This window comes from Pleurodeles waltl, chromosome 10 (assembly GCF_031143425.1).
Source record: "Pleurodeles waltl isolate 20211129_DDA chromosome 10, aPleWal1.hap1.20221129, whole genome shotgun sequence".
Taxonomy (NCBI): Eukaryota; Metazoa; Chordata; class Amphibia; order Caudata; family Salamandridae; genus Pleurodeles; species Pleurodeles waltl.
Window position 1 is genome coordinate 147,427,510 of NC_090449.1, and position 15,738 is coordinate 147,443,247.

General features: G+C 44.1%; 1 protein-coding gene across 5 annotated transcripts in view; it reads right to left on the bottom strand.

The window, feature by feature from the left end:
- Positions 1 to 15,738, bottom strand: part of DHRS7B (dehydrogenase/reductase 7B) — a 152,349-nt gene that overhangs the window by 20,954 nt on the left and 115,657 nt on the right. For all 5 annotated transcript variants that reach the window (XM_069210041.1, XM_069210042.1, XM_069210043.1 and 2 more), the window contains 2 exons: positions 14,294 to 14,386; positions 3,029 to 3,181 (listed from right to left, as the gene is read on the bottom strand). In XM_069210041.1, coding sequence (XP_069066142.1) covers positions 3,029 to 3,181; positions 14,294 to 14,386 — 246 coding nt within the window. The remainder of the gene's footprint in view (positions 1 to 3,028; positions 3,182 to 14,293; positions 14,387 to 15,738) is intronic.

Here is a 15,738-nt window from a genome sequence, read left to right on the forward strand (position 1 = left end):
CACATATAATCAACACACGCTACACAATGCAATACTTTGATTATTGTTGACAAGTGTTAAGAGCAGTATTCCATATCTTTGTGGTGCTGTGCTTGCTTGTACAAACACAGAAAAGGACTCTGATCTTAAGGTAAAGCAGTCAATAACCTACTTTTTCTGAATTCTAAACTCACAAATGTCCTCTTCATTATTCCACTACTTGGTAACAATATATTTTGATTTAAAGGCATCAGTTACCCAAGTCAGCCATATAGAAGATGACTACTCTGTAGTTAAAGTAACAGGGCGAGTTTTTCTTTAGAAACATTTTGGCTTGGGCCTCTGATAATAATGTATTTTCTGAAGTGCAATATGGTTTTAGGGCTGGACTAGTGACAATCAAGTTGTTCCTGGATCATTAGTTGATTTTTGTCAAGTACATGAAAGCCTACTAGGGTCCTCTTGGCTTCCATGGACCTATGCTGTACATCTAACTGTATCAACTGATCTAAGCTCTGGACCATTTAACAACTACGGTTGGGATGCTGCTTTAATTAACATTTTGCATAAATTGCATTCTGGACTATCTGTTAAGGTCAGAAATAGAAGCAATGAGTAATGCACAGAATTTAATATTGACAGAGGTGTTCAACAAGTGTGTATCCTTGCTTCAATTCTTTTTAACCTGTATATTAACAGTTTAGTCAATCCCCTTGCCTTTAACAGAGAACATATGACACAAATCGGATAAAGACCCATTCCAGCACTGCTTTGTGCTGATGACTGTTTTATTGTTGTGTACTGCTAACATTGTCTATGCATTTGTTTCCTTTATGGATGATGTTGATCCCAACTATAATCAAGCCAAAAGCTGTGTCATGATTTGTCAACTTAAATCTACAAAGTCAAGAACATTAACCATTAAGGATAGAAAGATTGAGAAGATTGGGAAAAAGTAGCAATCTCAGTCTACTTTTTCATTCTTCTTGTAGTTGGGCCCCTCTTCTGTTAAACAAAAGGAAATCCTTTTCACAATCTTTAGGTGCAGTTTTTAGTTTAGGTAATAAACCTTTTAAGTATATGGTAGAAATATCTTAATGTCTTTCTCCTGCATTTTATGGTGCTGGTATTTGGGGAAATGTTAACAAAGGCTCTCTCAAAATTGAGGAAAACAATATTTGACAGCTATTACTGGGTCTTTCACTGACCAGCCCTTATTTTCCTCCCATGAAGAGTTCGAATTAGATTACTTAGAATGCTAAATCAGCTCCATTGATATTATGGATATCAATCTGGTCAATCCTGCAACCAAATGTAACAGAGCAGTAATTAATGAATGTTCAAAAATGGACTGCTGTTTGCAATAGTCTCCGAAAAGCCATCCATTTTAGCTGTGCCAGAAATAGGTTATTAGGTGCTAAAACTAGTAGGCTGAATTTGTATAGTAATCTTCCAAATACTGTTAAACAGGACAATTCATAGGTCAAATTTTTTTTATTTGTGAACAGTGGAAAGCAGAGAGAAAACACTGTGCTTCAAAAGTTCTCATGTTATGTTAAGAAACTGTTTCTCCAGTGAGCGTTATTTGATCAGATTCTGGGGAGAGAGATTATTGTGCTGATTTTGGATGAGGATTGTTCATCACCAACTCTCGTTCTCACAGGGCTGCTGGCTTAGTGATCATTTGGTCAGCCACTGCCCCTCTAATGAGTTTCCTGCTCAATCCTAAATGCATTCTATATCATTTCTGTACATTTTTTAAACCAATGTGTCAACAATATCTTGTTCCTCTGTTAAAGCATTATGGGTATTCAAAGTGCAGATTGGCTCTGTTGTTTCTATAAATATTGCCACGTCTGTTTTACTTTAGGATGTTTTTTTTTTGTTTTTGTTTTTTTAAGAAACGCCTGTTCAATTTAGTGATTTTTTTAAACTGTTTTAACATTGAATGAACTATGTTTATATAACTTTTATTGTGTATTTCATGATTTATTGCTTTTTTAACCGAACAACTATTACATTTGATTTCATCTGAATCATGTTATGGATCATTTGCTGCATCATATGCAACACAGACCAGGCACACTGGAAAAAGGTGAGTGATTATGAAAAGCTACAGAATCAAAAAATATAATTACCAAGTATATTAAACAATTAATAGTAAATATTACACTTTGATAGCGGTCATGCAATTCAATTATAACATGAAAACAGAATATAATTACTGTTAATATTTATGAAATGTGTTGCAAGTCAAAGAGGAGAAAAGAGATTTTAATGTGTGGTAGCTAACAGGCAGTATCAAACATTGACATGAGGCACTTGATGGAAGGGAATGTGAAACAAGGTAAAACTGGGTGTCCTACATTAAAAAGAATAGCTCTGTGAACAATGGAGAAACTAGAAGTAGTGTAATGTGGAGGAGTTGAAGAACTATCAATGAAAAATCTGTGAGGGGTGTCAGAGTTATGATTTTACAATAACCTGTAGAAAATGACAGACGTCAAACTAGTAGACATTCCCTAACAGCCTCACTTATAGTGTAAGAATTATTGGTAAGCCATCAATTACAACAGGAAAGTGCCACTCAACCTCCCTCACGAAAGATCCTACTAAACCATTACTTAGTCTGTGATAGTGCCACAAAGCCTAACATGAAAAAATAAATGTCCCCATCACCTGAAAGCACCACACAATCCACCATGTAACAGCCATTAGCCAAAAACTGTACCTCATTGTTAAGGAACTGCTATTGCTGCACATCTCATGACACACCTTTTAGATTATATTATCTGCTCTACCTTGTGCTATGTTGTAAACCCTGCCCTGATTCCATTCAAAAGATACCTGCCCATCCACGTTTCCTGTAAACTCAACATATTTCAGTCTTCGAAAGTTCCAAAGAACTTTAAACATGAAACCCTAACACAATCCAACTTATCTTCAGCCTGTGAAAGTTGTTACTCTAAACACATTACACTTAAAACACAGACACATCCAAAGGCTACATTTATCACCAAGTTGCCCCTACAAAGAACTTAGATCTCACCTCCATATTTGGATCCATCGCCTGTAACTGCGTTCAGTGACAAATTGGTCTGTATATAGCCAGGGCTCACCACAGTTACATCGATTTCATAAGGCTCCATCTCTGCTCTCAGACAGTCAAAAAAGGCTTGAGTTGCATGCTTTGACGCTGCATCTGCAACACAACCATGCAATTAATTTAGGCCATGGGCATCATAACATATCAAAGCCTCCTAAAAGTATTTATTGCTAAATTTGAAATATATATGAAATAAAAAATTCAAGATAGGTGCTGGAGTGAAACAAATTAATTGGTGGTGCCACATTTACCCGTGGACTTTTTACAGTGTGATAAACTTTATTTGAAATGCCAAAGGATACGCTTTTCTCAACACAGGGTAAAATTACCATCCCACATTTTGCTGTCAGGGTATAAGTTATCAAAATTTAATGTAAATGCTGCATAATAAACACAAGAAGTTGAACGAGTTTGACAGGTTTTTGTTTGGTCCACACACCTGATGTTTGACAGTTCTGGCTTACAAGCAGGAACAGTGCTAAGTCTGCAGGTGCAGTGTTTTTCACATGAAGGAAAAACAGGAAAGGCAAACCACAGTATTAGGATTTGTAAAGCAAGCGGACATGAATGTAAGTGGTGAAGAACAAAGTGTGAAACTAAGGAACCTGTTATTAAATCTTTAAAAAGGCCTGCTCAATGGCACTCATCTTCAAATACAGAAATTGATTTATAAAGCTTTCCAATTTAATAGTCTCCTAATCACTCATGCTGACTAGAATAGAACTGGATAAACTCAAAGTAAACAACATCATAACGCATGGACACTGGTTCAGCTGAATAATAAAATACGTAAAATTTGCAGCGGATTAAGACATCTGGCACCGCCAGGCTGTCGATTGGCGGCAACCTAGCAGTGCCGGCGGTCAGACCAGGGCGGCTCCGCCAGGGTCATAATGTGGAGGCCAGACCACTGCTTTGGCGGCGGTCCAACCTTAATTGGGGCCTTGGTGGTCTCATGACCGCCAGTGTCGTAATGAGGGGCTAAGTGTCCTGTCAACTGAGTTAGACTACATTTCAGGTTGACCAGGCAATTGTTTTGGGATGAAAATTAAATGGTACATAGAAATCTTTCCACTGAACCCTGTACAATTGTTTTACATATTCATATTCCGTAGTACATTTAATACATCCCTTATTAAATTCCACATTCCTTCTATTAACATATGACACGTGTCAGCTTCTCCGTCTATGTACTCGCAAACAATTTCCCGTCATGGCTTGCAGTATCAATTTATGCACCTTATACAGATCCCTTTCGACCTGCAGCTAATCCATTTTCATTGGGGAAAACCTTATAGGTATATGTTAATTGCACTGCTTTGTCCACTGAAATTACATTGGGAATCCTTCTTTCCTATTCTTGGTAAAGGAATTACATTATATATAGCACCTTCAACGCACACTGCTTTACTGGCCATTTGGTTAACATATGAGCTTTGTATGTTTAAAGATATTTGCATTTATCTTGATTGAGTGCAAAATTAAACTCAAAGTTAGTTGATTAATACACCTAAATGCAGCAAAGTATGCAGCTAGTACCGTTCTTTATGTACACATGTGAAACAAATATACAGTATGGTTGCACACACTCTTTGTAGTGGTGGTCGGACTGCCACATTTCTGGCAGTCTGACTACCAGATTACAACCCTGGAGGTGGGGAAACATCCTTAAGCACGAGTTGTAAACAACGTGGAAGTTTACCATGCAAGCGTTCCCACCCTTGCTGGAACAACTGCCTTTTTCTGTACCTTAAGCATGCATGTGCCAAACAACATATTATAGGGTTAAGGCACAGAAAAAGCCAGAAAGCAGGAGAGTATGCGGTGAGGGAAGTGGGGTAGGGTTAAGGGTCGTTTTTAGGGGTGGGGGTGGATTAGGGGCTTTCGGGCTATTTTATTTTTATAGGGGTTGGGAGTAGGGTGTTTGGGAAAGTTTCGTTTTTAGGGCTTACGGTGGGTGGGGACAGAGTAGTTTATTTTTTAGGGGTGGGGTGGGGGGGCCGGGGTCGTTTTTTTGGGGCTTAGGGTGCAGTAGTTTATTTTTTAGGGGCGGGAGTGGGGGGGGGGGGTCCGGGTAGTTTTATTTTTTAGGGCTTAATGTGGGTGGGAGGGGTGTGGCAGTTTAGCTACTGGGGGGTCGTTTGTAGGGTTCAGGACGGGTGGCGGGTGTTAGGATAGTTCAGTTTTTAAGGGTGGGCGGTCAGGGTAGTTTAGTTATTAGAGTTGGGGGAAGGTTTCACGGCTCAGGGTGGGTGGGGAGTGCCAGGGTAGTTTAGTTTGTATGGGCGGGTGTGAGGGGGTCAGGGTAGTTTTTTTTTGTTTTTTTTGTTGTTTTTTAGGGCTTATGGTGGGTGGGAGAGTAGTTTATTTTTTAGGGGTGGAATGGAGGGGTTGGGGAAGTTTTTGTAGGGCTTAGGGTGGGAGTGGGGTAGTTTATAATTTAGGGGTGGGGTGTGGGGTCACAGTAGTTTTATTTTTCAGGGCTTAGGGTTGGCAGGGGTGGGCATAGTTTAGCTATCGGGGTGGGGGTTATTTTTAGGGCTCAGGGTGGGTGGGGTGTGTCGGGACAGCCTAGTTTTTAGGGGCGTGCTGGGGGTCAGTGTAGTGTTTTATTTTTGGTCTTAGGGTGGGTGGGGGTCGGGTTTTAGTTTAGTTATTAGGGGTGGGGGGAGGTTTTAGGGCTCAGGGGTGTTGGAGTAGATTAGTTTTTAGGGGCAGCTGGGGCGGTCGGGTAGTGTTTTTTTAGGGCCTAGAGTGGGTAGGGATAGTTTAATTTTCAGGGGTGGGGTGGGGGGTTCAGGTAGTTTTATTTTTTAGGGCTTTTAGGGTACTTTAGCTATTAGGTATGGGGATTATTTTTAGGGCTCATTGTAGGTGGGGGGTGTCAGGGTAGTTTAGTTTTTAGGGGCGGGTGGAGGGGTCCAGGTAGTTATTTCTAATTAGGGCTTTGGGTGGGGGTGGAGGGGGTCAGGTTAGTTCAGTTATTAGGGGTGGGGGAAGGTTTTAGGGCTCAGGGCGGTGTTGGGGTAATTTAGTTTTTAGGGGCAGGATGGGGGTTGGGTAATCTTTTTTTTTTTTTTAAGGCTCAGTTCATTTTTTTTTAGGGGGACAGGAAGGCTGGGTAGTTTTATTTTGTAAGGCTGTGGGAAGAGCGGTCGGGTTAGTTTAACTATTGGGTGTAGGGGTCGTGTTTAGGGCTCAGGGTGAGTGGGGTGTGTCAGAGTAGTTTAGTTTTTAGGGGCGGGGTAGTGTTTCTTTAGGACTTAGGGTGGCTGGGGGGTCAGGTTAGTTCAGTTATTAGGGGTGGGGGAAGGTTTTAGGGCTCAGGGCGGTGTTGGGGTAATTTAGTTTTTAGGTTCAGGATGGGGGTTGGGTAGTCTATTTTTTTTTAGGGCTCAGTTCATTTTTTTTAGGGGGATGGGAAGGCTGGGGTAGTTTTCTTTTGTAGGGCTGTGGGAAGAGCGGTCGGGTTAGTTTAGCTATTGGGTGTAGGGGTTGTGTTTAGGGCTCAGGGTGAGTGGGGTGTGTCAGAGTAGTTTAGTTTTTAGGGGGGAAGTGTTTCTTTAGGGCTTAGGGTGGGTAGGGTGTCGGGGTAGTTAACAGGAGTGGGGGGGAAGGTTTTAGGGCTCAGGACAGTTTCGTTTTCAGGGCTGGGGTCTGGGTATTTTTTTTTTTTTTTTTTTAAGGGCTTAGGGTGGGCGGGGTAGTATATTTTTTTGAGGGCCGGGTGGGGGTCTGGTTTATTTTTATTTGTTATGGCTTAGAGTGGGTGGGGGTTCAGGGTAGTTTAGCTATTAGAGGTGGGGGTCGTTTTTAGGGCTCAGGGCAGGTGGGAGTGTCGTGGTAGATACGTTTTTATCGACGGGGTGGGGGCAATATATAAAAAAAATTTAGGGCTTAGGGAGAGGGGGTTGGGGTAGTTTAGTTATTAGGGGTGGGGGAAGGTTGTAGGGCTTCGGAGGTGAGTGTGGTGTCGGGTAGCTTTGTTTTTAGGGCAGGGATGGGGAGGTCAGGGTCTTTTTTTCTTTTTTTTTAAGGGCTGAGAGTGGGAAGGGGGTTGGGGTAGTTTAGCTATTAGGATCAGTGGTAGTTTTGGGCCCCGGGGTGGGTGGAGGGTGCCGGGGTGGTTTAGTTTTTAGGGACGGCGGTAGGAGGTTGGGGGGGGTCATGGTAGTTTTTTTTTTTTTTGGGCTTAGGGTGGAGTGGGGGTAGTTTAGCTATTAGGGGTGGAGGTAGTTTGGGGCCTCAGGGGGGTAGTATGATAGAAGAAAACAAGTTACTTACCTGTACCTACAGTTATCCAGTATTGGTATCTTTCATAAATTCACATGCTTGAATCATCCCCATCGTCGAAGTGGGAGCCCCACGGTACATAAAATAGCAAATAATAAATATTTTTTTTTGGCCATAGGCTATAATGGAGCCAGAGCTTGCTCATATAGGCTATCCATGTCCTTTTGTGAAAGGACCCAAACCTGCCTGCTGTCCAATCAGGCACCAGCACCCTCTATAACCTTCTCCAGAGAAGCTCCCTTCCTCAGATTTTCCAGCATAAGAGTGAAAAATTAAAACCTGAGAGGAAATGCGAGCATCAAAGGGGAGGCGGGTGGGTCGCATGTGAATTTATGAAAGATACCAATACTGGATAACTGTAGTTACAGGTAAGTAACTTGTTTTCTTATCCAGTATTGGATCTTTCATAAATTCACATGCTTGAATCTGAATAGACAGCAGTATGGTTGATAAACATTGTATCCAGCGTGGGTGGAGGGTGCGAGCATGAAGACCCTCTATCTCAAATATAAATAATAATAATCATAATAATAATAACAATCATAGAAAACTCATACATTTCTGACCGTGAGTTACTTGTATCTCTAACCATATGACTATGACTAAGGAAAAGACTCACCTTAATGAAAGAGATGGCGTAGCACAGCTTGTCCTACTAGATAGAGTCTTTCTTTGTGATGACTCCAAACAATAGTGCTGCGTAAAGGAGTGTGTAGTTTTCCATGTCGCAGCCTGGCAAATTTGATCAAGGGCAATACCTTGAAACAAAGCAGCCGATGTGGAGACTGCTCTTGTGGAGTGGGCTCTCGGGCGCCTAGTCAAGGGTTTTCCTGCCTTGGTGTGACAAAATTGGATTGTTGAAGAAATCCATTGGGCTATAGTGGGCTTGGTTACTCCTGTTCCCTGACATCCCAGAGAATAAGATACTAGGAGTTGGTCTGATTTCCTGATGTGCTTGGTACTTTGCAGATAAAATTTTAGGCATCGTTTAATGTCCAAAGAATGGAGAGTTCTCTCTGCTATCGTAGTAGGGTTTAGAAAAAAGGTTCGTAGAATAACGGGTTCATTGAGGTGGAACGAAGATGGAACTTTGGGAATATATTTGGGATTGGTTCGGAGCATAACGAAATCCTCAGAAAAAAACTTAAAAAGGGTTCTTTAGTAGTGAACGCCTGTATATCACTGACTCTTCTGGTAGAGGTGAGAGCGAGCAAGGTTGACACTTTCCAGGTGATGTACTTGAGTTCAGCTCTATGGATGGGTTCAAAAGGGGCTTTCATGAGTTGGGAGAGAACAATATTAAGGTGCCACTCTGGCGGAGGTAAGCGTACCGGAGGAAAGGTGCGGAACAGCCCTTTCATAAACTGTTTGATGACTCTGGTTGAACCAATAGACGGCATGTTAGCCGATCGTCTGTAAGAGGCTATAGTTGCTAGGTGAATCTTGACTGATGCATAGGAAAGACCAGCTTTGGAAAGGGAGAGCAGGTAAGGAAGAATTTGCTCAGGATTGATTTGAAATGGGTGAAAATTGTTCTGAGAACACCAAACACAGAACCTCTTCCATTTTAGTTTGTATGTCTTGTTCGTGCTCTCTGCTCGTGCTTTAGATAATATGAGCCTACATTACTGGTCGATGTTCATATCTTGGAACTCTCTGAACTCAGGAGCCAAGCATGCAAGTGCAGTGAAGTTGGGTCGGGATGTAAGATGAGACCCTGATTCTTCGATAGAAGATTGTGGTTGCAAGGGAGACGGACTGGATTGGCTATTGACCGGAGGAGGAGCTCCGTGTACCAGTACTGCCTCGGACACTTGGGGGCTATGAGAATGATCTTGCAGCATTCGGTCTTCATTTTCCTGAGGAGTCTGGGAATCAGTGGAATGGGGGGAAAAGCGTATGCAAAGATCCTGGACCATCTTATCAAAAGAGCATTTCCCCACGACCCCGGGAGTGGGTATCGACTGGCGTAAAACTGGCATTTGGCGTTCAGATTGGTGGCGAAGAGGTCTAGGATCGGCCAACCCCATCGTTGGAAAATGCTCTCGAGTATGGTCTGGTTGAGTTCCCACTCGTGACAGTTGTCGTCTGTCCTGATGAGAGAGTTCGCTAGAGCATTGTTGACCCCCGCCAGGTGCTCTGCCCTGAGGCGGACGTTGTTCCATGTGAGCCAGTTCCAGAGAGACAGAGCTTCCCTTGAGAGGGAGAGGGATCTTGTTCCTCCCTGCTTGTTGATGTAGAACATGCTTGTTGTGTTGTCTGTTCTGACTAACACTGATGATCCTGCGATGCGTGGCAGAAAAGCTTTGAGCCTAAGATGAATCGCCTTCAGTTCTAACAGATTTATGTGCATCTCTTTTTGGAGCTTGGGCCATCTGCCTTGAATGCGCATGTCCTGTAAGTGGCCTCCCCATCCTTCCAAGGAGGCGTCCGTGGTGATAACGAAATCTGCTATTGGTGCCAGAAAGGTTAGACCGTGGGAGAGGTGGTTGATGTGAGACCACCATTCTAACGTCTGCCGGTGTGATGGTTATTAAGTCGTCAAAGGATCCTTGTGACTGGGTCCATTGAAGTTGTAGTTCTTCTTGTAGAGGCCTCATTTTGAGTCTTGCCAGCGGTACTAGGACTATGGCTGAGGAAATCATGCCCAGAAGCGATTTGAATAGTCGTACTGAAACGAACTTTCTTGCGGAGATTGTGACAGCCAATTGGGTCAGCTTCTGCTGCCTTGCTAGGGTAAGATATGCCTTGTTTTGGATAGTGTCCAATTCTGCTCCCAGGAAAACTCTCCTGCGTGCGGGAAACATGACTGACTTTGGGTCTAACAGTGAACCTACAAAACTGTTGAATAGTCTTAGGCAGGCATCTGTGGCTTTTGAGCCTAGTAGAGATGACGGAGCTTTTATTAGCCAGTCGTCCAGGTAAGGGAACACCTGGAAACCCTTGCTTCTGAGGGAGGCTGCGTAAAGATTCTCGGAGCTGATCTGAGGCCCAATGGCAGGACTCTGAATTGATAATGGGCACCGGCTACTGTAAAACAGAGATATTTGCGATGTTTTTGGTGTATTGGAACGTGGAAGTAGGCGTCCTGGAGATCTAAAGTTGTCTTAAAATCTCCAGGATTCAAGAGGTGCAAGATATCGGACAGTGTGATCATCCTGAAGGATTGTTTCCGAAGGAACTTGTTGAGTTTCCTGAGGTCTAATATAGGACGCCACTCTCCTGACTTCTTCCTTATGAGGAAAAAACGGGAGTAGAATCCGAGACCCCGTTGTTGAGAGGAACTGTCTCTATAGCTCCTTTGGCCAGAAGGCTGAATACTTCCGCTTGAAGCAGACGAAGGTGGAGAGAGCTGCCTGATGTTGGTGGGTGAAGAGGTGGCTTTTGTATGAACTCCAGGGTATGACCTCGTGTCACTATATCCAGCACCCACCTGCCTGATGTTATCTTCTTCCACTCTTGGATGAAGTTGGAAATGTTTGCTCCTATTTGTTGATGTTGCGGGCATTGAGGGAGCATAGCCGGTGCCTGTGGAAGATCATTGCTTTCTGGGTTGATCTCTGGATTGTGAACCCTGCCTTCGTTTTCCTCCTTGTCTGGTATAGGAGGCAGTCGATGATTGCCTGTACTGCTGGTGGTATGAAGGCCTGTACTGGGATTGCTGGTATTGCCTATGAAAGGAACCTCGAAATGAGGTGAAACCTCTCCCTCTAGCCCCTCGAAAGGGCTGCTTCCTGTGCTGCAGGGTACCCAGGGACTTGGCTGTGTCTGTGTCCGTCTTAATGGTTTAAAGTCCGTCATCCACATGTTTGCCAAACAAAGATTCCCCACTGTAAGGCATGTCTAGAATTCGGGACTGCACCTCTGGCCTGAAAGATGTGGCCTTGAGCCAACCTTGTCGTCGTAAGACAGCAGCACCCGCTAGTTGGCGGAAACCAGTAGAGGCTATGTCCAGAGCGCAGTCAATAATCTCTTCCGACGCACGCTCACCTTCCTGTAGGATCTTTCGTGCCTCTTCTTGCTTATTTTCTGGGATGAGGTCCAGGAAAGGTTGCATGTCGGACCACATTTGACGATCATATCGGCCTAAAATTGCTAATGAATTTGCTGCCCTGACAGTGATTGCAGACATGGAGGAGAATATCTTGCCTATATTATCCAGTCTGCGACCTTCCTTGTCTGGAGGAGTGGAGATAGGCGTTGATGGATTTTTGGAGCGTCTTTGAGCAGCCTGTGAGATGAACCGTAGCCGGATTCCGCATAATTTTTGTGCCCTCGCTCCATATGTAATCAATAATCGGAATGGACCGTACCGACTTCCGTGATTGTTTTTTTAAATCATGCAGGAAACATTCCGATTGGGAGACAGATGTTGGTAGGTGGAAACGTACTGCGGCTCTGTCCATAAGATTATGGAAACCACCTATGTCCTCGGGCGGAGAATCAGAGGGGCGAGGAGGTGGTGGAGAAGGAGTGGGGGCCAAGTAATCATACCATTCCTCGGTAGGATGTTGTGGAATGGAAATTTCTCCTTCTTCTTGTTCTTCTTCCCCTGAAGTGGAACCTTCATCTCTGGGGGGTGCAGCTAACACTGAATGTGATGTTGATCTTGGAGTAGCTGGAGGAGGAGGAGCATTAACTGGCGTCACCGTAGAGACCGGCGCCGGTGGTTGACCTTCCGCTGGAAACCTTCTCCTATAATCCTGAAGCATGGATTGTAAATCCTGGATTAAGGAGGAAGGCATTTGTACGGTGTCTCTGTGTTGAGGCTCTCGTGTTTCATAGTATTGGTCCTGATGAGAGTAGTATGGTTGATACTGTTCATACTCATCCTCTTCATCGTCATCTTGGTATTTGACATGGAGCTGCGAAAGGCTATGTGCATCTCCGAAAGTACCTTCGTCCGATTCCTCCCAGTCAAGAAGATGACTGGGTAGTAAAGCCGACACCTTGTTTGGAGATGTGTCTGTTGGATAAATGTCCTGTGCAGGTAGATTTCCTATGCTGACCATGGCTCGGAGATCTGGAGACCTGGAAGAGGTAGGAGTGGCCTCAACCTGTCTACTAGGCATCAATGCTGTCGATGGCGTGGAAGTTGATGCAGCCGTGGATGGTATAGATTTTTCCGTCGACGGTGGTCTCGTCGACGGTGGCTTCGCCGACGATGGTCTCGCCGACGATGGTTTAGTCAACGGTAGTGTTCTTTGACTCCGTCGATGGCGATAGAGCCGATGAGAATGGCGTCGCTGAAGTTATAGTCGACGGGGCAGTCGTCGACGGTGCCTATGGAGTCTGGAGAGAGGGGATCGGATCCCTTACCGTCGATGTTAAGGTCGTCGACGCTGACGACGGTCTCGTCGACGAAGTGGAGACGGTAGATGTAGGTACCGTCGTCGTCGTCACGATCGTCGATGGTGTAGTCGTCGTTGATCTAATTTTCAGAGTCATTTTTCCAGAAGTGGAAGGATCTGAAGAAGGAGATAGATGGTAGGACTCCTTCTTTTGAAGAGGAGAGGAAGGCTCAGAGGAGACTGAAGTCTGTAAGCCCTTCCCATTATGAGATTTCTGCCTCTTCCTGGATTTCTCTATGTGGCCTAGGTCCTCAGATCTGGACCTTTTATGTGGCCTCTCTGACCCACTCTCCTCACCTGAAGTACAGGATTTGGCCTGTAACCATGTCAGGAGCCTGCCCTCCCGGTCTCTGAGGGTCTTTGTGGAGAAGGTGCGACATATTTTGCAGTCCTTAACCTGATGTTGTGGGTAGAGACAGTACAAACAGTCTTTATGTGGGTCATCCACATGGAGCCTTTTCTTCCCACAGGTCTTGCAAGGGCAGAAAATGCCTTTCTAGAAGAATCTGACATATTTGAAGCTTTCTTGAGAGAAATTCTCTGAAGTAGAAGAAAAAACTGAGCAGAGCTCAGGGAGACTCCCTTCACACGACGTGCAGTAGAAAATCTGAGGGAGGGAGCTTCTCTGGAGAAGGTTCTAGAGGGTGCTGGTGCCTGATTGGACAGCAGGCAGGTTTGGGTCCTTTCACAAAAGGACATGGATAGCCTATATGAGCAAGCTCTGGCTCCATTATAGCCTATGGCAAAAAAAATATATTTATTATTTTTTGCTATTTTATGTACCGTGGGGCTCCCACTTCGACGACGGGGATGATTCAAGCATGTGAATTTATGAAAGATCCAATACTGGATAACCACAATGCCGTTTCCACACATGCCTTTACTAGGCATGTTTGTACAACAAAATTTGTTGTTTTGGCATGCTTGGTAAAGGCATGCGTGGAAATGACACGGTCGTGGTTAAGACCGTGTTGTTGAGGCATGTGTTGTTCAGGCATGCGTAGCTCTGTCATACAACCCTGGTGGTTGGACCGTTGCCACCACCAGGAACATGGTTGCTGATTGGGTGGTGGCGGTTAGAGTCAGCCATGGCGGCGCTGTGTTCAGCACCACCGTGCTGATCACGAGTCCCCTTTCCGCCAGCCTATTCATGGCCATGCCTTGGGCGGTGCTGCCCCCCCCCCCCCCTGCCCAGGACCCTTGTAATGTGCACCGTCTGCCACGGCAGACAAAGGGCATTCCGAGGGTGCTGAGCTACCCTCTCTGTACGATGGCATTGGCCTCGGCTCCCTGGGGTGCCAAGACCAATGTCGCAGCACTGTTTCCACTGGGTTGACTGGCAGAAACCTCCTAATATGGACTTTCCGCTGGTCAGCTCAGTTGAAACATCGTAACAGGGCCTGGCGGAAGGGAAGACTGAGACTCTCCTCCTCACAGGGCTGGTCAGCTCACTAACCTCGTAGTGAGGTCCTTAATAATTTCAACGAAAATCAGTAAAAAAAAAACAAATGCTCATCTGCTCACCTACAGCCAGATTATTGCGAAATGGGATACAAATACTTACAAGCAGATCTGAAAGGAATGCTAATTTTGCCTTGAACACTACTGATGACGACGATGTGGCCAGATCTCTTCTTTATCATTGAAGGGAGAATAGCTACAGGAACAAACAAAATGCATTCAGTGAATGGAATCATGCAATAGTGGTCAGTGAAAACAACCACATCAATTTACACTTTAATTCCCTGAATTCATGAATTACCCTTTTGAGAAGTGGAGTGTGGAAGACAATGGAGCTTTTTATTTAGATGGTTTTGCTCAATCAATCTTTTGTATTATCAATATGTGGGGATGCCTTCTTCCTAGCAGAAGGACATTTCCTACTTGGAAGGTGAATGTGTACTCAGTATCCACAGAAAGAGTGGCATGTAAGGCAATAAAGTGTGGGATTTAAGTACAAATGTAATACCCGTAGGTAATTAACAAGAAATATAAAACTGTGTAGAGTTCACAAAGTGTCTGATGCAATGGGCTAATGACGAAAATCATCAATGATGACTCTGGTCCAGTGCAAGCAAGGTGTGTTGAGGGTCACATTACAAACACATTGTAAACTCCACAATTTGCGGAGCCCCAATTCCTAGGGGGGATGCAGAGATTTATATAGGAAATTAGAAGCTTCTCCTCACAAGGAGGCAGGAATCCACAGGCATAGATACTGGTGCTAAGTAGCCCCAGATCTATGATGGTTCTTCCCAAGGTAGATGATGAGTTTCAGCACATATCTGAAATATAAAGTTGTTTCCAAGCCTGCAGTGAAGAGAAATTAGGGTTTAAATCAATGACCCTTGACAAAGTAGTACTGTTCCACCCAAGACTCTCTATAATGTATGGGAGATTAAAGGCCTGGCCTCACTCTTTGGATCCACCTGGACCTGCTCTCAGCCATGTCAGATGTTTAATAATCATCTTCCCAATGTGTGGTATAAAATCTTTTATTCACATACCACATTCTCCAATTTATAATTTTTTGGTAGTGCGGACTGTTTGGATAACCATGCCCATAAAAGTGCAAAATCCCCAATGCATTTTGAGTAATCCACTCATCACCAGAGAATGTTAACCCCAAATCTATGAGACAAAATAAATGGAATGACATTCCAATCACTTAAGCAAATAACGCTTAGTTATTTACATAGGTTTCAAAATCAGATACAGTGCTGTTCCAGCATTACCTATACCAGTTAATAGTGTCTCCTAGCACCCGAAATAAACCTCATGGCCCAGCTATTTCTCCTTCCTTTAACAAATAAGTGATCACTATTTTAGTTCATACTGATCATTTTTCAAATAAGTAAATTTCTCTTATTGATAATGTGTCAAAGACTCCCATTCAAGGATTTGTAATGCTCCTAGTCCCCACAACTACTATGGAACACTACAGGTTGGAGAAAGGCAAACACTCTGGTGACTGTGTGGATGATATGCGGGTGCCCTGATTCCCTCTAT